Source organism: Acanthochromis polyacanthus, chromosome 21 (genome assembly GCF_021347895.1).
Source record: "Acanthochromis polyacanthus isolate Apoly-LR-REF ecotype Palm Island chromosome 21, KAUST_Apoly_ChrSc, whole genome shotgun sequence".
Classification (NCBI taxonomy): domain Eukaryota; kingdom Metazoa; phylum Chordata; class Actinopteri; family Pomacentridae; genus Acanthochromis; species Acanthochromis polyacanthus.
Window position 1 is genome coordinate 8888304 of NC_067133.1, and position 25286 is coordinate 8913589.

The 25286-nt window shown below is 37.6% G+C and overlaps 1 protein-coding gene across 1 annotated transcript; it reads left to right on the plus strand.

Annotated features, from left to right (window-relative positions):
• The first annotated feature begins 278 nt into the window (after positions 1–278).
• kcnh4a (potassium voltage-gated channel, subfamily H (eag-related), member 4a) lies at positions 279–24771 on the plus strand. Its single transcript, XM_022209042.2, has 16 exons — positions 279–548; positions 7778–8011; positions 8087–8218; positions 8303–8436; positions 9896–10148; positions 14458–14615; positions 15418–15625; positions 16531–16725; positions 16811–17010; positions 19692–19941; positions 20024–20232; positions 20387–20425; positions 21854–22206; positions 22299–22378; positions 23297–23373; positions 23849–24771. Exons 1-16 carry the CDS (start codon positions 473–475, stop codon positions 24671–24673), a joined length of 3423 nt encoding a protein of 1140 aa, XP_022064734.1. The 5' UTR covers positions 279–472; the 3' UTR covers positions 24674–24771.
• Positions 24772–25286: the final 515 nt, after the last annotated feature.

A 25286-nucleotide genomic window follows, 5' to 3' on the forward strand; every position in this document is an offset into this window, starting at 1 on the left:
GGACTAATTTTGCAGATTCAGGATAAAGGAGAAGATGGAATCTGAGTTCGTGAATTTTCTCCAGTTGAATCGTCAGTTTTCTTGAGCTGACGTTCTCCTGTGACGCTGAAAAAGCCACACAGGAGCAATCCGGTTCATTATTTCATCACCTTGACCTCTGATCTCTGCAGAAGGTTTAATGAAAAGAAAAACTTCCCAGCATCTCAGCATCACTGGTTTCCTGAAGAGAAGAGAATCCATTGTATTTCTGCTAACTTGTGCGAGGCAGCAGGAGACGTGGACTAAAAAAGGGGGACGGTTCAGAGCGAAGAGGAGGGAGGAGAGAGGCAGGATTCACAGAGACGAGTTGCAGCGATCAGACTTTCCTCAGAGACTCGGAGGCTGCAGAGGAACCTGAAAGATGCAGCTCCGTCGTGCTTCTTTGTGAGCTTCTTCCTGAGGAACTCGAGCGGCTTTTGTTCATTCAGAGAAGATGCCGGTGATGAAAGGTCTCCTGGCGCCACAGAACACCTTCCTGGACTCCATCGCAAACCACTTCGACGGAACTCGTGAGTAAAAAGATTCAGGTTTTACTCAAAACGTCGTTTAGGATCAACAGGAGAGACTGGACTTTAAAAATGAATGTTTAACTGTTTGGAGTTGGGGGTTTTTTAAACATAAATTTACTCATATTTTACAAATTTTACTTGTTTTGCTCAATTGCTTGGAATATTCAGTAAAAAAAAACTTAAATAAAGGTCAAAAACTATAAATAATGTCCATATCCAAGGAAAAAAATATTTTTAATGTAAAGTGACACTTTTATTGTAAATTTATACGTATTTGCTGTTATTTAAAAGAAAAATTAAGCACATTAAGATTTTTTTAAATCTTAAAACTATTATGTTAAAGATTTCCCTTATTTTGTTGAGTTACAAATAATAAATATTAAAATAAATAAAATCACAGAAAAGAGCATTAATTTACATGTTAACCCTAAAACTCAGGTCATAACTGGAAATAACCTTAAAAAATCTCTATTTTAAAAATATTTTTTCTGCTTTTACAACATTTGACTGCAGATTTTCTTTTTTTTTTTTACTGCATCTGTATCTGAAATTAGTTATTTTACACATATTGTAAGAAAATATATATATATATGTGTATATATATATTTAACTGGTATTTTGCAAATTTCTCCTAAAAATATGGCACCATTTGTACTATATTAAAATCAGAAAACATATTCTTAATTTACAGACATTTTCTGTTATTTCAAAGCAAAATTATATAAATTCAGGACTGAAAAAATGGAAAATAATTCTTTAAATATGAAATTTTACACTTTCCCTCCATTTTTTTAATTACAGAAAATATCAAGCAAAATCACCAAAACAAAATATTAATCTACATTTAACAAAAATGCAAAAAAAACCCAAAATTTGTAATCTTAAATAAATAGTAGTATGTTCTTTACTTATATTAAATCCACAAATAATGTTGTTAATTTCATATTTTTGCCATTGTTTTTAGAAAGAAAAATTATTATATTAAAGTTGAAAACTTGAAAATGATATTTTTAGCTGATATTTTTATTTTTGTTAAATTACAGAAAATATCTAGTGAATTCACAGAGAAAAATGCTAATTTATTACTAATATTTTTTTCTTTTTAAAACAAACATTTATATATTATAATAATATTGTTAATTTAAAAAATACAAATGCAAAAAAATACATTAAAGTTGAAAAATGTGAATTTATGGTTTTTAGCTGTTTTGTTAAATAATTTTTAAAAACTAATTTACATCTTGGCTAAAAAAAGTATATATAAAGTTTTCATTAAAAATCTGTATTTTTTAGAAATACCAATTAGTTGTTTGACTATTTTTAATTGGCTAAAAATAGTGTAATTTTTCAGGTATTTGTTCTTATTTTCACAGTTTTTAAACATTTTTAACAGTTAAGATATTTTTTGCTTCCTGTTTTTCACCCTTTTTCATTTATTTTTATTAGTCTACTTTAAACATCCTGACACTTGTTGATTTTTGTGTCGTTTCTTTACTTCCAGCTGCGTTTTTTTTCTCCCTCTTCTTAAAACCAATTAAAATTTGTCCCTGTGAATAGTTTAGAGTCAGTCAGAAGGACGCTGATCCTCCATTACAGCCCTGCAGTGTTCCTCTAACCCAGTTCAAACTCGATAAACTCCGATAGCTGCTGCAGAATATGTCGACGCTGGTTGAGCTGAGCTGAGACTCACACATTGTGCAGTCGAGGATTTTCTTTCAAACAGGCAAAAAAGGACTAAATTAAACCCTTGGACAGCAAAATGAAGGTCTAAATTAGAAATCTAGCAGAAAAATAGCTCTATCTGCATCTATTTAACATCTTTCTTTTCAGCTTGAAAAGATTCACGATTCTAATTTTGCTGCAGAAACAGAACGTTACAAAGGAGGCTGGTCTGTTTCTGACCTTAATATTTCCTTCAGACGTTCCTCACAGGACAGAAAATCAGGATTTCTGTTGCTGCTGGAAACACATCAGCTCAGTGTTGCTCGGTTAGTTTTCTACTCATGGAAGAATCTGCACGATATCAGCTCTATTTCTGAGTATTTCTAGTTTATCTTGGTTTTTGCTCCATTTTTGCACTGCACGTTTCCCTCCAGTGGGAATAAATGAAGGATTTTCTTATTTATTCTGTGCAAAATGTGCAGCAGTTGCAGAATTACACCAACAAATATTAAAGAAAACAAACCGTAATCAAACTCTCTGCAAGTTCTGCTCGCTTTCAGCATTTCATTTTGCAGGAAATTCCATCAGAATGCCTTACAAAAACACATCAGCTGCATATTTGTAATATTCATGTGTTTTGTTTTGTTGTTTTTCCAATCTGGAGATCGATTATTTATGCAGCTGCAGGTTTCCCACAAAGACAAACTCCTAATTACCTTCCATATTTATTTCTGTCTCTCCATTTTTAAGCTTGATTTGTTATATTTGAGGGGATTTTTTAAAGATAAGATGGTATTTTGTTAAATTCTTGTGCCAGATGACACAAAATGACATGAGAATAAATGCAGTCTTTAAAAAAAGAAAAGAAACTATAAAGATTATTGAAAACAAAAGCAAATGAGGTCAAATAAGACTAAAATAAAAATGTAAGAAGTAACACATGCAGTAATTCTGAGACTGTAAACTAATACTACACGATTTTGAAATATTAAACATAAAGTTAAAACGTTGCTCATAAGAATGACAAAGTTCACATGATGAAATATTATCAGATTAATTGATTTAAAATGTTAATATTGCATGTAAAATCTAAATATTACACATGAAGCTGAATTAACTGGCATAAAATTCATGGCATTCTTGCAAATAAAACTGAATTGTTGCACATGTTAGTGATTAAAAATTCTGCACATTGGATTGAGTTGTATGGAGTCACAGTATGGAGTCACAGGAGTGCCAAATAAAAATATAAATAAATAAATAAATAAATGTGAAAATATAGAGAGAAATAAATAAATAAATAAATAAATAAATGTGGAAATATAAAGAGAAATAAATAAATAAATGTGGAAATATAAAGAGAAATAAATAAACAAATAAATAAATAAATGTGGAAATATAAAGAGAAATAAATAAATAAATAAATAAAAGGAAAAAACAGAAAAGGTAAAAGCAAAGATAAAATTTTCCTTTTTATTTATTTATTTATTTATTTCTCTTTGTATTTCCAAATTTATATATTTATTTACTTATTTCTCTTTATATTTCCACATTTATTTATTTATTCATTTCTCTTTATATTTCCACATTTATTTATTTATTTATTTTTATATTTCCACATTTATTTATTTATATTTTGATTTGGTACTCCTGTGACTCCATAGGAGTGCCACATCAAAATACAAATAAATAAATAAATGTGGAAATATAACGAGAACTAAATCAATCAATAAATGTGGGAATATAAAGAGAAATAAATAAATAAAAGGAAAAAACAGAAAAGGTAAAAGCAAAGCCAAAATTTTCCTTTATTTATTTATTTATTTGTCTTTATATTTCCACATTTATTTATTTATTTATTTCTCTTTATATTTCAACATTTATTTATTTATTTCTCTTTATATTTCCACAATTTTTTATTTATTTATATTTTAATGTGGCACTCCTGTGACTCCATAGAGTCGTTGCACATGAACCTGAATTGTTGCACCTGAAAATAAAAAAATATAAAGATTCTTGAGCATAAATGTACGACCAAAACAAAAGCAATAAGATAGAAGTTTGACACATTGCTGAGAATAAAAAACTGAAATAAGACTAGAATGGAAAAGTAAGAAGTGATATTGCTCATGGTAATGATATATAATACATTCAATTGAAAACATGCAGAAAGTTGAATTATTGCACACAAGATACAAATATTGCGCATTCTATTGACAAACTGCAAATCAAATGAATACAGAAGCACATAAAGTCAAAATACTGCATGTAAAGTTAACATATTGTACATGAATTTGAAATATTGAAATAAAAAATTAAATGTTGCACATGAAATTAAAATATTACACATTAAGAAAAAATATTAAACTTTAAATTAAAAGCTTACACTTTTTCAAATATTGAAATAAAAAATAAATATTGCATATGAAATGGAAATTTTTAAAAAATTACATATTATTAATGGATTGCAAATATTGAAAGTAAACTATTCGAGGATTTCAGACAGCAGCGGTTTCTTCTTGTCGTCTTGTTTCGTCCGCTCGCGTTTCTGATTCGCTGCAGAGCTTCAGCAGCTTCTAGACTTTCTCTTCACAGATGAAGGCGACTGTTTGGGTCACGCTGAGCTACAACCTCACAAATGATCCTGTTTTCTGAGCTGCTTCCATACACACAGACACAAATGCTGCAGGACGCATTCAGATGTGTGGGTGGGCGACCGACTGAGCGGCTGAGTGGGAGGTGAAAGGGCCGACCGAATGTCTGAAGGGATTTCTGTGTAACGGCGCCTTCTGAAGACTTGCTGGTGAAAAGAAACGAAGGTGTCGTCCATACGAGCCTCTACGAGAGCAGAGAGATTCACTGAAATGAATGAGGGGCAGAATAATCAGCAGTGTCTGAGGTCAGGGCTGCAGAATGTAGGAAATCAATGACCTCAATAACCTGCCTGGGGTTTGGAAGGCAGGTTTTCTTTATAAAATTACAAAATTGTACCAATTATCAGAGCCTGAAATTGTAAAAACCAAAAGAATCATCAAAATGTTCAGCTTTCCTCACTACTTGTGCAGATCCATCGGGACAAAAAAAACAAACCTGAGCTTCAAATTGTAATATTTTATCAAAATCTCTTTATTCTACACGTTCAGATTTTCTACCTTCATAATGCTTCCATGTGCATTTTTTGCAACAACAATAATAATTGTGACAACTTAATTTGCATAGAACAGTTCATGTGGAAAGTGCACCTCAAAGTGCTTTCTATCAAAAACTGTCTGAAACTGAGTGCAAAACGACTTCTGACAGCAGTCCAAAACCAAAGTCTAACAGTAGGTACAAAACCACTCCAAAACAAAACTAAAACTAAAGCCTAAAACTAAGTCTAAAACCAGTCCAAAATCACAGCTGAAAACAGCCCACAACCAAGTTTATAACCAGTCCAAAGCCATCACATCTGAAACCAGTTCAAAACAATTGTAAAAACCAGGTCTGTAACAAAGTACTAAAACAGGGCAAGCCCAGTCCAACCCCATTCCAGGAAGTCCAAAACTGAGAAGAAAATCAGTTCCAAACAAACACAATACCAGTCCAAAAACCAACTCTAAAACCAAGTCTAAAGCAAACCTGAAACCTGTACAAAACCAGTCCCAAACAAACCTAAAACCAGTCCAACAACAAGTCCAATGTCAGGTCTGAGACAAGTCCAAAGTAACATTTAAAACCCATCCTAAAATCTAAAACTAAGTCTGAAACCAAGTCTAAAACTTGGCTCAACCCTAAAACCAGTCTACAACGTTTCCTGTTCGCTGGGTTCTTTGTTTCTCTAACAGAATAAACTGAATCCATGGAAACAGGCTGATGGAGGGATTCACCAAGATGACACTTTAATCATGAATCAGAACCGTTTAGACAGAAATCTGACAGTTTGGCTTCAATACAGACAGAACTTGTGACTCTGAACCACCAGCTACTGGAAGACCTTCAACCTTAAGAACCAGAACCAGAACCAGAACCAGGAAAGATGCTCTGAGTCCTTCCTCCGCTATCTGTGTTTTCAGAGGCCACAGTGTCTTGGTAACCCCGGAGAAGCGAGTGGAAGCATTACCATATGTTTTATTTTTCTGCTGCACACATCGCCATGGCAACACGAGTGTGGAATGGATCCTAATTTAGCTTCATGTGAGATTAAACTGAAGACACACATGTCAGGTAGAAAGTATCCACACATCACTAATCGCACACCTTTTATTCTTCTTCTCGTGCAGCAAGCGCTTCGTTAACGCCCACTAATTAAATCTGGGTTGAAAACTCGTTTAAAGCCAATCAGGAGAACGTTCGCTCTGAATAGAAGCTGGTCTCATTGCTGTGTTTACTCTGCTGCCTCAAACTCAAAGCCTCGTTAGAAACCAGCCGCTCGGCATCATCGTGAGAGAGTTTTCCCTGCAAACAATCTTTTAAATTTAATTTGCTCACATTCAAACGTTCAAAGAGCGAATGAATGAATGACGAAGCGTTCAATGGACTCGGTTTATTTGTCCAGGTATTGAACAGCTAACTGACTGAAAGCAGCCACACATTAGGAAAGAAAAGACGTGTGCTGCTGGTTTCTCTTCACAATAGAGCTGAGAGGACACAGGATTTATCCTTTAAAATCACTCAGGCAGCTGAATAAACGAGGGAGGCGGCTTTATTCCAGCTTGTCAAAATGCATGCAATGTTGGAGCCAAGAAAGATGAATCAGACTCCACTGATGTTTTTATGGACAACAACTTTGCGTTTAATGAAGCCGTGCAACATCTTACGTTCATACTGTGAATATTTTCACCGTTACATGCCCTCAAAGTACAAAACCTAAGTAAAAACCAGTCCAAAACCAAGCCTGAAAATAGTCCAGAAATTAAGTCAAAAAGCAGTCACAAACCACGACTCCAAAACTAGTCCAAAACCTAGTGCAAAAATGTACAACCTAGTGTAAAACAAATCCAAATCTAAAATCAGCCCTAACCTGACTCAAAACTAGTCTAAACTCAAGTCCAAAACCAGTTCAAAATTAGTCTGAAACCAGTCCACAACGTAGTTTAAAATCATCCTCAAACCAGTCCCAAAATACATTCCAAAAGCATACCAAAACCAGTCCCAGTGCAGTCCCAAACCAACCTTAAACCAGCCTAAAAGCAGTCCAAAATCAAATCCATAAGCAGTTCAAAACAACCCAAAACCAAGCCTGGGGTCACTACAAAAGAAAGTTTGAAACATTCTAAAACCAGGTCCAAAAGCACTTCAAAATCAAATCTACCACCTCTATCTACAACCAACTTCATCTGTTGAAGTTCTGAGGCTCAGAAATGATGGAAAAAGTCCATTAATGTTCCACCTCTACGCCTTATGTAACTATGAAAATATTCACAGTATGAAGGATAAACTTTTCTTCATTAAGCATCCTAAAGTTGTCGTAGATAAAGAATCAGCTGATTCTGAGGAGATATTTTTCCAGATTTGCTTGATCTTCAAGGGAATAACTCAGGAGGCATCAATCAGTCTTTCAGCTTCACTTCCTTTCATTTTCCTCTCAGACAGCAACTTCCTGCTGGGAAACGCTCAGGGTCGCTATGGTTACCCCATCGTCTACTGCTCGGACGGGTTCTGCGAGCTGACCGGCTTCGTCCGGACCGAGGTGATGCAGAAAACCTGCACCTGCAGCTTCCTGCACGGAGCCGAGACCGGCGACAGCGTGGTCCAACAGGTGGACAAAGCTCTGGAGGGGCAGCAAGAGTACCAGGGGGAGGTCTGCTTCTACCGCAAGAACGGTGAGCGTCTGCTGCTACGTCAAACATCTGGTCCGGAACCTGATCTGAAAACGCTTTTCTCTCTTTTAAAACCAGGGAATCCCTTCTGGTGCCTCCTGGATATCGTCCCGATTAAAAATGAGAAAGGCGAGGTGGTTCTGTTCCTGCTGTCCTTCAAAGACGTCACGGACTCTTATGGGAAGAGTCACCACTACGCTCCAGGAGAAGGTGAGGCCCGGCGGTTTCAAACTCAAAATTTAAATGTGATTTGTATTTGATGTTATTTAGTAAATATAATGATTTTGCTCTCAGGTGCGTCTGAAGCTGCTCACCACAGCAGAAAAATCAACCAATTGCACTTTTCTCAAGCTCAAGAAAGAGGCAGGACGATTCTGCATCACCTGAACAGCCTGTTTACCAAGAGAGGGAAGAAGAAACTGACCGATGTGAGAGCAAGCCTTCTACAGTTGTTCATTTAACCCCAAAATACTCATGTCTGTGCTTTAAAGTTGCAGCTCTGTTGAACAGAATAATCCCATCCTGTTTTACCATAGATGTAACTCAACCTGGAAATACTCAGTCATGGTACTCTTTTTTTTTTGCTCATTTTACATCTTATTGTACATTAAAAACTTGATCTAGATCATTCAGCCAAATATGCATGAGTATTACTATTAATAATCCTTAAAATAAAAGCTTTTACACTCTTAATAGCTCAACTTTTTTGACATTTACTGCCGAGGGCAGTTTAACCCTCTGAAATTTAACAGTTTCTGGACATTTTCTTGTTTCTGTTTCATTTTTCTTCACTGTGGCTCATTTTTCACTGCAATATGAAGTCCTGCATCTGTATGGAAACAGAACAACCATAAAGAAGGAGAGAGAGATTTCAGAAATGTCCTCTGTGACAGAATGACAGAAAGAACTAAACATGACATAAAAAGAAGGAAAAAGAAAATGACACAGAGGCACAAGGAGATGCAAAAAGGTGCATAAACTGCACAAAAAGACACAAAAGATGCAAAAATTACACACAAAAATGATGCAAAGATACAAAAAGTGGCAAAAGCAATGGCTGAAAACGACACAAAGACACAAGAAATTGCATAAAGATGCAAATAGTACACAAAAGATGCAAAAGTAATGGCTGAGAAAGACATGAAGACACAAGAAAATGCAAAAGCTACACAAAAGATGCAATAATGACACACAAAATTTATGCAAAAACAGAAACCGATGCCAAAAGTAATGGATGAAAATGACACGGACACAGAAATTGCAAAAAAAAGATGCAAGAATTAAACAAAAAGACACAAAAGATGCAAAATTTACACACAAAAATGATGCAAAGACACAAAAAGATGCAAAAGTAATGTCTGAAAATGACACAAAGACAGAAGAAAATGCAAAAAGATGTAAAAACTGCACAAAAGATGCAAGAATAACAAGTTTAAATAACACAAAGGTACAAAAATTTGTGTAGAAAACTGGTTTCAAATATCCAAGTACTCAGTGTTTGTCAGGGTCTGCAGATGCTCCAGTGAAAATCACGTTTTTAACCTCGCTAGCATGTTAATTTGATGTTTTTTTTTAGCAGTCAACAAAAGAACTGTAGCGTTTTTTTGTAGAGTTACACTGAAGCCAATTTACTTCAAACTATTTCTGACATTTTCTATTTTTAAACCAGATTTTTCTCGTCAAGTCTTGTTGTTTTTGCAGTCTCGTTGCATTTCCCTCCTCATACTGCATGTGACAAATATAAAACTCTTGATTTAAAGCTGTTTGTTATGGGGGAAAAAACACGTAAAATGTGCAACTCTTTAGCTCTCCCCAAGTGTGTCGACTGTTCTAAAAGCAGGACGTCACCGAGTACATGAGAGATTTGAGTCCATGTGATGTTTTCAGAGTGTGTTCCAGAAACCGTCCCTTCCCGAGTACAAGGTGGCGGCCGTGAAGAAGTCACGTTTCATTCTGCTGCACTACAGCGTCTCCAAGGCCTTGTGGGATTGGCTGATCCTGCTGGCGACCTTCTACGTCGCCGTCGTGGTGCCTTACAACGTCTGCTTCGTCAGCCACGATGAGGCCGATGACCGCCGCTCGCTCGTCAGCAGAAGCACCATTGGCAGCGACATAGCAGTGGAGATGCTCTTTATACTCGGTAAGTGGTTTAATAAAGACGTCGTTGTTTTCCGTGGCTGTATAGCCTTGAAACCAAATTGAAAAGCAGGTAAACATCTTTCATCAGAGAATATGAGGCTTTAATCTAACCTCTTTAGTAAGATTTTTGCAGCACTATACAACTTCCTCTGTATCCACGTTAAATGATTCAACAACTATTACTACTACTGCTTATTTACAAGTTAAATAGTCGAGTATTTCCTCTTATGAACAATGAAAACCAAATGCATAACAAAGAATATGCTGAAACTGAGTACACCTGTGATTTCCAGTTCGTTTAACTGCATGAGCATTGTTATAAAATTTGCTATGTGAGCAACAGAAGTGTGCAGTGAATGCATAACCCTGACAGTGAAGCACTTTGAGGCTCTACATGGAGAAGAATTGCCATTGGAATTTAAAAATCTGATTGTGAGACTTTGCAAAGTTGGAAAAGGAAGATCCACAATGAGTCAGTCTAACTACACGATTACAGTCATAAAATGAACTGTATACACAAGAACCTTCTCAATTTCATGGGCTGTGTCTACTTGTAAGCCTGCAAGCATGTCTTCACATGGAAAAGAGCTGCCATTGGAATTCAAAATGTGAAAGATTAACTAAAAATGGAACCAGCATCACCAGTAATCAGGAGGTACAGAAGGAGCCATAGTACCAATAATAAGAGCTGCAGATGTCGTTCTCCTTAAAATATTGTCACAGACAGTGAATTACTTTCACAATCTAGAGAGTTTCTGTGACAAAATGAGCTGTAAAGACCTGAGCTGTCTTAGTTTTTTTTGACCTATCAGCTCTGTTTATCTGCATGCCTGAATGATGGTTCCACATGGAAAACTGCAATGAGCTGGAAAGTCTGACTGTGACACTTCAAAGGTATGAATTGGTGTGAACCTGGCCAGGACTACCATGGTGAATGCATAGTCCTGCTAGCCTAGCCGCGGTAGACAACCCACGGCAACGAATTTAATTCTCTGCCAGGGTGGGTCTAGCTACCCTCGGTAAGCCTCGAGGTTGGATGCTTCTAAAACTGGCCGACAAATCACCATGAAGTGTAGAGTCAGAAGGCGGGTGTAACTAAGTGACGACAGAGGCGTGACAATTCTGACAGAAACAACCGGAAACAACTAGCCTAGCCACGCTAGACAACCCATGGCAACGAATTTAATTCTCTGCCAGGGTCGACAACAGTCGCTGAGCTCCATTAGCACCGACTCTGAATAATCTTTCTGTTAACATGTCTGTAATATACTTGAGCTTCACCCATTGACTGTATAAATAAGGCTTCACCGAACTACCACATCCTCTGATTTCTGGTGCTCTAGGAACTACGTCAGCCTATTCGTTGCGCTGATTGGTTGTATACCTACCCAATTGCTGCAGAGTGATTTGATAGACAACCTTTTAGCCCGCCTCCCTCCCTGTCGAGAGTTCCTAGACCCTTGTGTCTTCAGATCTGGGTCTAGCGCGGCAAGTCTATAGTCCTGACAGTGAAGCACAGAATTCTTAAGAGAAAAGTAGAACAACAAAACCTCCAGCAAAGAACAACTGAAAAACGGCAGAACATCTCTTAACCCTTCTGTTGTCCTCATTTATGGGCACCAAAAAATATTGTTTCCTTGTCTGAAAAAAATCTCAAAATTCCCCAAATTTCTGAAAATTTCCAAAACCTTCAGGAAGAAAATTCCAGTAATTCCTTTAAAGTTTCCTTTAAGTTTTATTTGAAAAAAAATCCTCCAAATGCGGCAAGAAAATTCTTATAAATATTTTCAAAAAATGAGTAAAAATCTTCCAAAAAATATCTAAAATGATTACATATGTGCCAGTAAAACTTCTAATATTTTATTTAAGAACATTCACAAAAAAATCAACCAAAATCCAGTGAAATTCGCTGCATTTTGGTTGATGTTTTTCGTGAATGCCCTGAAGAAACATTTTTAAAATTTCTTTTTTTCCACCAAAAAATGTTCAAAGATTTCCCAGAAATGTTGAAAATGTGGAAGTCAGAAGTTTACTGTGAAAATATTGTTTTCCCCCAACATTTCCAAACTTTAAAACGGGTAAAGCGGGTTGTCCCGCAGGACAACACGAGGGTTAATCTAGTAAATCTAAACTGTAAATTCTTCATCTTACATAAGATAAATACCTTCCGTTCAACATAGAAGTGATATGTAAATGGTATTGCTCAGGGTTGTAATCTGTTGTGCTGAATATTGTCATGTGATTGTTGTAGTCGGGGGCGTATTTTGAGTGATGTAGCTTCCCAACCTCGACACCAAATTAAACAAGCAGATAAGCATCTTTCCGCCGACAGTAGGAGGCTGTTATCTAACGTTTTCACCAAGATAATTGGAGGCCTGCAGCTCTGTAATTTTAAACTAACATCCTCGATGCTGATTGCACACCAGCTGACCTTTGATGTCGAAGCACATCGAGCAACGTTATGAAAAGACAACAATGTTAAGTTTAAATGAAGTAGCAGCTATATTTGTGCAGCTGTTGTTTCCCTGGCAATGGCTAACCCATGGCTCCCTCCTACCTTTTCTCGCCCACTCAGGGTGTCTCTGTTGCCCCAGGTTATGAATCATAATTAGATTTCTCTCACTTCGTCCCAGTTTTTTTTCCAACAGAAGTGTGATCGCACATCTGTCGCAGCGCTCGCCGACTTCATGCCTCTCAACAAGTTTGTCTGAGGACAGACGGTGACACAAAATTAGCTCACCTGCAAACACATGCTGCTCTTTTTTATGGTAAAAGTAACATTCCTGTCCATGAATCATTGAAATTCAACCTACATTCAGTGCTCCTGCAGGAGGAGAGCTTAGATTTTCAGTGCACAAAAACACATGAAGTCAAATCTACTGGAGGGGATCATTAATGCAGTGAAGGAATACTGCTTTTCCATTTCAGTTATGCTTTTTCTGATGGTGAGTGGAGCTGTTTTCATAAATAACTAAAGACTGGCAGACTCTAAAGTAAAACAATAAATAAATGACTGACATCATCTCACCATTTACAATTATTTATTTTTCCCCTTTGTTATTCATAGATTAATTAATGCTAGAACATTATTTTTTTTAGCATTTTCAGATTTTTATTAGTCGTTTCTTGATGTAAAAATGTTTTTACTGTGCATGTTTTATTTCATTTTCTATCAACTACTCAGCTGTTTTATAATGTTTCTTCCAAAGTAAAGTACCTGGCCTCTGAATTTTATTAATTTCATTTTGTTTTCTGAACAGTATCTTGCAAAAGAATTTCCTTCAGGATTAACTTGACTTGACTTTCCATAATTTTTTAAAAATGTATCTTCACTTATTGTACTTATTCTATTATTATTTAACTTGTCTGAATTACCTTAATTTAACTTATCCAAATGTAGTCATCTTAATTTAATCTAATCTTTATTATCTAATCTAACTGAATTTATCTAACTTAAGTTACCTTATGTAACTTAGCTTAATTCATTCACTTAAGCTACCTTTACATAATTTTTAGTTAATTTGATTCATCTTAACTTACTTTATCTTATTTAACTAAATGTAGCTTATCTTATTGTATCTTAACTTAGCTTAGTTTCTCATAACTTTACTAGTCTAACTTGGCATAATTTGTCTTAACTTATCTAACTTAACTTAGTTGATCTAATTCTACATTAACTTAATTTAACTTAGCTTACCGTTACTTAACATATCTGACTTATCTTATTCCACCGTGGCTTAACTTAGTCTAGCTTAACTTATCTAACTTAACTTAGTTTATTGAATTCTATTTTAATTTAGCTTAGCTTACCCTAATACAACTTGATTTATCTAACTCAGCTCGTCTTATTCTGCTTTAACTTAGCTTAGTTGACCGTTACTTAATGAATCTAGCTTAGCTTAACTTAGTTGATCTAATTCTACATTAACTTAATTTAACTTAGCTTAGCTTACATTACGTAACATATCTGACTTGGCCTGTCTTGTTCCGCCTTGGCTTAACTTAGTCTATCTTAACTTTCTAGATCTGTCTTAACTAATCTAACTTAGCTTAACTTATCTTATCTAACTTAACTTAGTTTATCATCTTAACTTAATCTAGCTTAGCTTAGCCTATTATAACTTAATTTATCTAACTTAACTTGGGTTGTCTTATTCTGACTTAGCTTAGTTTACCGTAACTTAATCAATCTAATTTAGCTTAACTTATCTAACTTAGCTTAGCGTACCGTTACGTAACTCATCTAACTTAACTGAGCTTATACTTACACTTTCTTTTAATATATTTTTAAATTCTGTGGTTCCTTCCAGATATTATCCTGAACTTCCGGACCACCTACGTCAGTCAGTCCGGTCAGGTGGTCTACGACGCTCGATCCATCTACCTCCATTATTGCACCACCTGGTTCTTTGTGGATCTGATCGCAGCGCTGCCCTTCGACCTTCTCTATGCCTTCAACATCACCGTGGTGAGATTGTTGTTTTATTTTTCTGGAAGTTTAATACATCCCTTTGTTTTATACTTTCCAGCCTCTAACTGTAAGACTTAAGTGACTGTTTAATTCCTCCAGAGACCGGAGACGAAAATACTGTCAAATAACAGAATATAACCCAGTGATAGAAATACAGTAATTTTAAATAGTTGTAATTTTCAAGCCATGAGTGTACATAAAATCACATTATGGTTATGCTTTTATGCTTTTGAATTTTTAATGAAGGATATTTCCATGTGTAAACACACTGAAATTACCAATAATAATGATGATGATAATAATAATAATAATTGGACAACAATTACCAATACTTACAGATAATATACACTGCTGACAGCACATTCTTTGAACACCTTTGTCGTAGAAAAACGATGTTTCATTTAACAAACAATTCAAAAGTTTTTGAAATATGTTTAGAATGCCAAACTTGAATTTGACACTTTCATCTGTTTAATATAAAAAGATTTTGTGAAATTACAGTGAATGTATATCTCAACTTATCTGATGTAAAAAAAAAAAAGGAAAATAAACATTTTTTTGGTCATTTAAACCTTCATGTTGCTGTTTTACTTAAGACATGTAAAATCATCCTCTGTTTTAGGGTAAATCAAAAATACTGAGAAAATCTGTAAAAAAAAAAAAAAAAAGGATTAATTCTGTAAAATTACATTTTCTAACAGGTCAGATGAATATATTACAAAAAATCTGTATGAGTGGAATAAACCTACATATAAGTAAAAAGTCTAAAGTGTTCCTGTATGTTGTATTTTCCATCCAGACATCTCTGGTCCACCTGCTGAAGACGGTCCGGCTGCTTCGCCTGCTGCGTCTGCTGCAGAAACTGGACCGGTACTCCCAGTACAGCGCTGTGGTTCTGACCCTGCTCATGTCTGTGTTCGCCCTGCTGGCCCACTGGATGGCCTGCGTCTGGTACGTCATCGGACGCAAGGAAATAGAGAGCAGCGACCCCATCACCTGGGACATCGGTGAGTTTCGCTGCTGAAACACTATTTAATCTCGTTACAGTCTGTTTTTTCAGCAGCAGGGAAATGGTGACAACACGGATCACGCCTGAACGCCTCGGCATTACTTCAGCCTCAGCTCCAGTCCAGAGGAAGTGAACATCACAGAGCAGCTCCATCAAATCAGCACTGATGCGTTTAATCAGTATTATATCACCCAGTAGGATGACCTTTATATCACTTGTTGGAGGTCCAGAGTCACCTACTGAACTAAAAAATGAAAACTGTTCTACACTCAGGAAAATGCATCAATCTGTGGAAAAATGCAGAAACAAGACTTGTTTTAGTGATTATTGTCACTCATTAAAGAAATGTATTCATAGTATTGAACTTGTAAAGTAATACTGACCAAAATATAATAAATTTGCAAATTTACTTAAGTCTTGTTTTGTGGGGAATTTTTTTTAAAAAAAAGATTTATGATGGTAACAGGTTTTTCTTCGTAGTGATGCCATAGAATAACTTTTTTCTTTAAACAGGAAGAATATTTATGCAATTGTTTTGATTGAATTTGATGCTTTTAATCAACTGACATTACTTTGTAGAAGTCTGTTTTCACTTTGACATGAAAGAGTCTTGTTTTTGTCAATTCTTCAAGGTAATTAAAGAGCCTCTTGCCCAAAGGTTCTTTGTGGAGCTAAAAATGGTTCTTTACTAAAAAAACATTGTGATTCCAGATAGCACCTTGCTTTTGTTAAGAGTGTAGTATGAACACTAGTTGCAGCTCCAATTTCAAACTGTTACTGCCACCAAACCAACTAATGCCAACAAAAAGTTTTGAAGAACCTTCTTCAGAACCATTATTTTTCTGAGAGTAGTTTAGTCACCTCAGACCTTACACAGGATAAATATACGACTTCTTCCTCCAGGTTGGCTTCAGGAACTGGGGAAGCGTCTGGAGACTCCGTACATCAACAGCACCATGGGTGGACCATCCATGCCCAGCGCCTACATCGCATCGCTCTACTTCACCCTCAGCAGCCTCACCAGCGTCGGCTTCGGCAATGTCTGCGCCAACACCGACGCCGAAAAGATCTTCTCCATCTGCATCATGCTCATGGGCGGTGAGTTCAGAGGTGAAATCATTGAATTTGTCATCAGATTAGTGTTTCGAGATCATCCCAGCATCGATCCTTCTGCCTCCTCCAGCCCTGATGCACGCCGTGGTCTTCGGTAACGTGACCGCCATCATCCAGCGAATGTACTCGCGGCGGTCGTTGTACCACACCAGAATGAAGGATCTTAAAGACTTCATCCGAGTGCATCGGCTTCCTCAGCAGCTGAAGCAGAGGATGCTGGAGTATTTTCAGGCAACCTGGTCAGTCAACAACGGCATCAACGCCAATGAGGTGGGTGAGAAATTGCCGGTTAGCAGCGATCTCGTAGTTCATTCAGGGGTTATGTTGCATCACTTCTAACTAGGACATCTGGGTGTTTTTGCTGTTATGCAAGATTAACTATATTAACCCTTTGATGCAAAACATGGGTCAAAAGTGGCCCATATTCAATGGAAAATGTCTCTTGACCCATGTTGTGCATCAACGGGTTAAATTACAAGCCCTACAATAAGAACTTCTTACAACTGAAGCCAGTGCACCTTTTTCAGTACTTCAATACTACCCACTGTCCTTCACTGTCAGGACTATGCATTGACTGACCGTAGTCCGAGCCAGGTGCTGGAGGCATTGTGTTGCTCTAGCTTCCTGTTTAAAATACCATAAAAGTGTTTGATTCAAGTCAGGCAACCTACTTGTCCTTGTCACAATTTTTTTTTTAACCTCTCTATGATTTTGTTCTCGGGATGGTTCTCATTCAGGAATGTTTCTCTTCTTCAGTTCTCTGAAAACTGGGGGTCATCTAGTCAGCCAGGATTTTGGTTAATCCACAGATATTTATCTAGAACTGTCATCTTCTCAACACCTGTTGCACTCATGTAGAGCCATATCCTCACACTTCCACCTCTGTGCTTCACTGTTAGGACTATGCATTCACTGTGGTAACGATTTTGACCAGGTTTACACCAAACATGCTGGACTCCATCTGAACTAAAACTTAAATTGTAAATTGTTTTTTTTGTTGCAAATTCTCATTTTGTAGTTTAGTGCCAAAAAAGTTAGTTTTTCTTCAATGTCGTCCATAGAAATTGTTGTTCTGAAATGTCTTTTCCACAGGCTGAGCGTCACAGAAACCTTGATTTCCATTAATAACACCTGTAAATGAGGATTTTGAATCATTTCACATTCAAATGAGGTTACACAGAGGTGTTCTCACTTCTGTTGCACTGTATTTCCACCAATAAGATGGTAAACTGTGTCACTATTTAAGATATAACCAACAAGTATATGACCTGAAGACTGCGTGGGCTGCAGTGAATGTCCTCAGGAAGAAGAGAAAGTACGTTCTGTGCGGGCGTTTCAGTCTCGGTTCAGAAATGACGTTATTAAATGTGGGACACCTCCTGATTCTCTGGAGGCTTATTCCATTTCCTTAAGTAGACGGCACTTTGTTGCAAATAGAATTTCAGAAACAATGCCAGAGCCGATGTAGGAGAAGTTCCCTGTAATTAAAAAGGCTGGAGCTGAAATAGAGAGAATACTCATTAGCACCCTCACCATCGTCATCTAGAGATAATGAATTCAGCGTTGAGGGCAGCAGACAGACACCGGTTTGTGAGAACAAGCTGGTTTTAGCACATCGAGTCTGTTTTTACTGAGCGGTTGGCACATCATGTGAGAATGACACCGTCTGAAACCAGACTTCCTGCAGTAGCAGCACATTAAAGTCAAATACTTCTAAATAAGTGTCAAGAGTTAAAACATTTACTAAGAATTTAAAAGGAAAAGCCCGTTTAGAGCTGGATTAAGTTCTTTTAAACGTGGTTTTATCCACATTTGACAAGAATATCTGAAGAGGAGGAGAAGCCTTCCAATTTTGTTATGCACTGTATAATGACAATAAAGCATATTCTATTCTGTTGTGTTCTATTCTGAGTCTGTAAGTTGTTAAATGCATCAAAACACCGATCAATGCTGGCTATGAGAAACACTACGACAAACTGAATTATCACAACAATGAGATTAAAGCTCCACTTAGAAAGAAAAGAGGTCATTTGTACGTCCTGGAGCAATTTACACTGTAAAAAGAAAAAAATCGTGAAAAAATCGGGCAGCAGTTGTGCCAAAAACAATAAATAAATGGTGGTTTAAAAAAAAAGTATAAAATAGGAAATATCTGTCAAATTGTTGTATTTGTTATGTTGTATTATGTAAAGTTTTCTTTCTTTTTACCACCAAGGCATACATTCATGCTTGTAATTTGTAATTTTTCTAATTGATATCTGTAATTTAAAAAACAAAACATGGAAAATCTGTAATTTTTCCTTTAAGTAGCAACAAATATCTGTAAATTATTCATATTTTGGCCAATTTAAATAGAGTAGAATGATGTAATTTAACAGTCAAATGTTACTATTTGTAAAAAAAAAAAAAAAAAGAAAGCAAAAAAAAAAGATTTTTGATATGGACAAAATGAGCTTTTGTTTTTTGCTTTTGTTATAGTAAACTAGTACTTCTCTTTGTGATTTTGCTATTTATTATTTTTAAATCCTTAGTATACAGATTTATTTTAGCTGTAAAATAATAATTACTGTTTTGCAAGTTTTTCATGTGGATGTTATTTAGATTTTTTTTGAATGGTTCACATGTAAATGAATGTTTTTTCTGTTATTTTATTAGATATCATCTGCAACTGAAAACAAACTGGACAAATCTGTAAAATTAGTTTAAAAGCTTGCCTACGTATTTTTTTATTTATCTTCAAATAACAGCAAATATCTGTGCAAAAACTATGCAATTCAATGGTCAAACATTATTACTTCTTCTGTGAGTTTACTAGCTTCATGTAATTTAACAACCAGAAAAATCTGTAAATTAACAGCAAAATGTTCAGTGTTCTTTTTTTGCTGTGCAGCGTCTGCATTTGACTGGCAGGCGTTGGTTGACTTCCTATTTTTGTCCTCATCCTCTCTCAGCTGCTGCATGACTTCCCCGACGAGCTGCGAGCCGACATCGCCATGCACCTGAACAAAGACATCCTGCAGCTGCCGGTGTTCGAGCGAGCCAGCAGGGGGTGTCTGCGCTCGCTGTCGCTGCACATCAAAACCTCCTTCTGCGCTCCAGGAGAATTCCTGATCCGCCACGGAGACGCCCTGCACTCCAACTATTTCGTCTGCTCGGGTTCCTTGGAGGTTCTGAAGGACGGCATGGTTCTGGCCATCCTGGGTCAGTGACGAACACTCAACCTCGTCCTCGTTTCTTTATCTTGTAGTCACTAACTCCTATGCTTGTGTACTAACTCCTGCAGGTAAAGGTGACCTGATTGGAGCCGACCTCCCAGAACAGGACCAGGTGATAAAGACCAACGCTGACGTGAAGGCGTTGACCTACTGTGACCTGCAGCACATCAGTGTCCGGGCTCTGAGGGAGGTTCTGGGCCTTTATCCAGAGTATGGAAGCCGGTTCAGCTCCGACATCCACCACAACCTCACCTACAACCTGAGGGAAGGCAGCGAGGTAAACAGGATGATGTAATCTACTATAGTTCCAGCACAGAACAGTAGCTGTTGCTGCTCATTAACAGAAACATACCGGTACTAGACACCAGACATACCACCAGATACACATTGTGAGTGTAATCGCTTGTTAATTCTGACTTCCATACTTGCAGAGTGTGACCAGGTTTCCGTGGACTCCGAAGATGTCTCAGGTATGTGTGAAGATAATTACCTCAGTAAGGTATTAGTCTGATTTATGTACTGAACTGTGGTGGAATATCGCAGCTAATTTATCGAAAGTAAAAACTAATTTCTACAATCTAATGCCCATTAATTAAAAAATAAGTATTCAGTCCCTTTTAAAGGGAGTAACTCAACACAGATGCAGCCAGTTGGTGCTAGAAGTCCCATAGTTAGTGAAATAAAGATGATCTGAGGTCAGTGATTGTGTCTCAAGATTGTAGTATAAAGACTCTAGTATCTGGAAGGTCCAGACACTGGTGGATCAGAACTACTGGATAGAACTACACCATGAAGACTAAAGAACACTTCTAGAAAGAGACTGTTCATGCAACAGCTGTCTGTTCTTCACCAGTCAAAGCTTAGTGGGAGTCAAAGAGAAAGACTCTGTTGGAAAAAAAGCTCAAATTAAATCTGGACTAGAGTTCACCAGAAGACATGTGGAGACTGTGAAGTCAACTGGAAGAAGGTTCTTTGGTCTGATGAGACCAAAATGGAGCTTTTTGTCCATCAGACTAGATGCTATGTTTGACAGATGCCCAAAATTGCACATCATCACAAACACACTATCTCCACTGTGAAGCATAGTGGCGGCAGCATCATGATGTGAAGCATGGAGGTGGCAGCATCATGACATGAAGCATGGAGGTGGCAGCATCATGACATGAAGCATGGAGGTGACAGCATCACGATGTTCCTCAGCAGCAGGTCCTGGAAGGCTTGTAAAGGTAGAGGATGAAATGAATGCGGCAAAGTCTAAAGAAATCCTGGAGGACAACCTGATACAGTATGAAGAGAACTGAGACTTGGAGAAGATTTGTTTTCCATCAAGACAATGAGTCGAAGCAAACAGCTGAAGCTCCACAAAAATGGTTTGAAGACAACAAGGTGAAAGTTCTGGAGGCCGAGTTCAGACCTCAGTCTAACTGAGAATTAGTGTCTGGACTTGAAAAGTTCTGTTCACTCATGATACTTGTGGAACCTGACAGAGTTTGAACAGTTTATAAAGAAGAACGACGTAAAATTTCAGCGTCCGGATGCTCAGACTGATTGAGACCAACAGGATCAATGCTGGAACTGCAGCCAAAGGTGCATCTGCCTAACACTGACTGGAAGGTGGTGAAGACTTACAGTCACCTTTTTTTTCAGCTAATTGACATTACTTGGCAAAACTGTGTTTTCACTTTGACATCAGAGTCTTTTTTGTAAATTCTTGTAAAAAAAAAATGTCCTGTTGTATCGAATATGTTCTTCCGAAGTGCACTGAATGCTTTTTATAGACACTGTATGTTCCATCAATATCTTCATGGGGATATTTTGGGTATATTTCCCCAAAAATTGCACATAGAGAAAACTTTGCAACTGGCTTCACCAAGTTTTTCCAACTCTCCTCCCTTCAGGGTCAAGTGTCACACCAGAAACTGCCCTTCATCATCGAGGCCAGCGATGAAGAACGAGATGATGACCTGAAAAGCTCCCAGCAGAGGAGGGTTCCTCTGCTGCAGGCGATGAACAGCCCCGTCCACCAGCCTCACCTCAGCACCTTACTGGGGGAGGAGCTCCGGCACATCAGCGCCCTGCACCTGTGTCGGTCACCTGTCCAGGGAGGCCGAGGTCGCAGCCCGTCACCTCAGACTTTCATCGGAGAGGAACTCTCTCCATCTCCTTTACCGAGCATCACCACCGACCATCGACCTGCCAAGCTGTTAATGCCTTCCTTACCTTGTGTTAGTCCTTTGACCCTCAGCCCCAGGTGACACTTTCTACCTGCTGCATCCAAAAATATTAAAATAACCTGTTTGTATCTATTTAAAACTGTGTAACTCTCTTTTGTCTTACTTTCAGGGTCGTGGATGGAATTGAGGACAACAGTGACACATTTCAGTTTAATGTAGAGCAGAGTGAGACCAAGACTAATGTCACAGGTGAAGTCTCTCCGCAAGACTGAATTCCAGGGAGTTTCTTGCCATTTTTTTGTCTGTGTCCCATTCTTTTCTCACTGTGGTTCATTTTTAACTGCAATCTAAAGCCCTGCACCACTATGGCAACAGAACAACCATGAAGGAGAGAGAACTGTGCAACAATAACACCACAAGATGCAAATCGATTTTTTAAAAGTCATATAGAAACACAAAAAGATGCATTTATAATGGAACAAACGGACAAAAATGACATTGAACAATGCAAAAGCGAAGCACAAAGACACAAAATAATAGGCAAAATAGACACAACGACTCAAAGATATAAAAATTACACAAAACAATGTAGAGAAAACTCAAAAATGTCTATATAAATATATCAATACAATATAAAGACTTCTGTGGAAACAGTACAGTTATGAAGATGGAGAATTGAGAAATGTCTTGTTAGTAGGACATAGTTAGAATGGCACAGAGACAAAAATGACACAAAAAAAACAAAGTACATAAGATGCAAAAAATAACAGGCAAAAATGACACAGACACAAAAAGATACAAAAATTACACAAAAACATGAAAAATGACTGGCATAAATGACACAAAGACACAAGAAGATTGAAAAATTAGCAAGCTTAGAACTGTCATATCTTTCCTGATGGAACTGCACGCCAAACATGCCACATTAAAGGACTGCCAGAAAGTTGAAAATGCAATGATTTTTTTTAGTTTTTACTGTTTCTGACTGATATTTGATAGATAACATGTATTTCAAATCCACCAGCAGGTTTTGTGGTTCAGAGGGGTAAAGATAAACTGTGCAAGGTTCAGTAGAAACAGGAAAATGTCAGATCTGAACACTCCTGACCATTCCAGGTTAGATTCGCTCTTAAATCAGCTGTTATTCTCTTTCCCATCCTCTTTCAGATCGGCTGCAGGTTAATGCCAACCTGCTTCTGGAGACAGAAGAAGTGAGACAGAACATCAGCAAACTGAACAAAGAGGTGAGGTCCAATATCAGACAAACGCTCGAAGCTGCAGGTTTTTAATTCAGTTCTATCTTTCAGTGTATTTTATATATCAAGCTAAAAATGTCACAAATATCTTTAGAAATGTCCATATTCTGTGCTATAACAATTGACAGCAAATCAGAGACGACAAATCACTGCAAAACATAGGACCGATTCAATAAAATGTGAATAAAACATTTTTAAAAGCAAATTGTCAACATTAAAATCCCTCAGCTTCCTTAAAAAGAACAGTCTCTGGTTGGCTTTTTTGCAAATATAGTCCGTGTTGGACTGAAAAGTCAGTTTGTCATCCAAGATGACGCCCAAATATTTCTACTGGCTTACAATCTCCACAGCCACCATTAATGAAAGTGGGTCTTGGGACAGGAGGATTTTTTTTTTCCAAATTGTGATTCATGACATCCATACTGTCTACGCTTCCACCGTCACCTTTTCCGTTTCTTCTCAGGTGAACAACCTGAACCATGAAGTGTCCAACCTGGCTAAGGAGCTGCATGACATCATGCACTTCCTGCAGCCCCACATGGCGATGCTGCACTCCTCTTCCCCGGTTTCTTCGTATTCGTACGGCCTGCAGATGGCCCCCGACCCCAGCGTCACCACCTCCAGCAGCTGGCAGCCCCGTGTCCCGTTGAACATCTCCGCCGCGCTGCACTCCCACCACGACGCCACCAGCCACCCAGCCAGGACCTCGTGGGGCTGCAGAAGCTCCTCGCTGCTGACCTCCACCAGCCCCATGTCGTCCGGTTTGCACCTGTGCTGCTCAGACAGAGAAGGAACCTCATCCCACCGGATCCAGAGCCCCTGTGGACCCTTCCAGGCCTCCCCTTACATCCCCCAGGGAGGCCCGCCAGTGCTGGGCATTGGCTCGGCCTTCAGCGGCCTCCAGGTGGTCTGTCAGGCTCCTCAGATGGTTTTCAACTCACCTGTCCATACCATGAGCAGCTCCCGCCCCTTGTGCTCCACGGTTAACTCCACCCTTCCACCACTGAGCTCTGAGCAAACTTACAAGCAGAACCAGACTCCCATCCACTCCTTCGTCACTCCCACAGGTCTGGCTCAGTGCCACACCGCATTCAGCTCTCTGTCGCCCCCCAGAGGCCACAGCTCGGTCTGCAGCCAGAGCTCAATCAGACGACGGGTAGGCTCCAGCCCGGTTCAACAAACGCTGGAGCAGCTAATGAGCTCTCGAGCCGTTCTGGATCAGAACAGGACAGAAAGTTGTGAATCAGCTGGCTGCAACATTCTGGACATGGAGGAGATGCCGCACTGATTGTATTATTTTGTGAAGACGAAGAGTTCATGTTTAAAAATTGCAGTTAATAAAAATACACCATGCAGCCACGACCCAATAAAACAGTTGTGATATTAGCATTTGCGAACTTTGGTACTTTTTTTTATTCATGCAACACATTTAAAAACAACCTGAGTTGGCCAAAGTGTGAAGATAAGCCCTTATTAGGGCTTATCTTAAGCCCTCCCGTTTTCTTCATTTACAGGCAAAAAATATTGTTTCTTCCTCTGAAAAAAATCGAAAAATTCAGCAAAAAAATTCCCAACATTTATAAAAATTTGCAAAATCTTCAGGAAGAAAATTCTAAAAATTCCTTAAGTTTTTCTTAACATTTAAAACAAACAAAAACAAACCCAAATTTGACAGGAAATAAAAATTTAAAAAATAAAAATAAAATAAAAATTGTAAATATTTTTTAAAAATAAATAAAATCTTCCAAAAAATCGTAAAAATATCTAAAATGATTTCACATATATCAGTAAAACTTCTAATTTTTTTTTAAGAACATTCGGTAAAAAAAAAAATCGACCAAAATTCGCAGGATTTTGGTTGATTTTCCTTCAAAGTTCACAACACAATGAATGAATTCCTG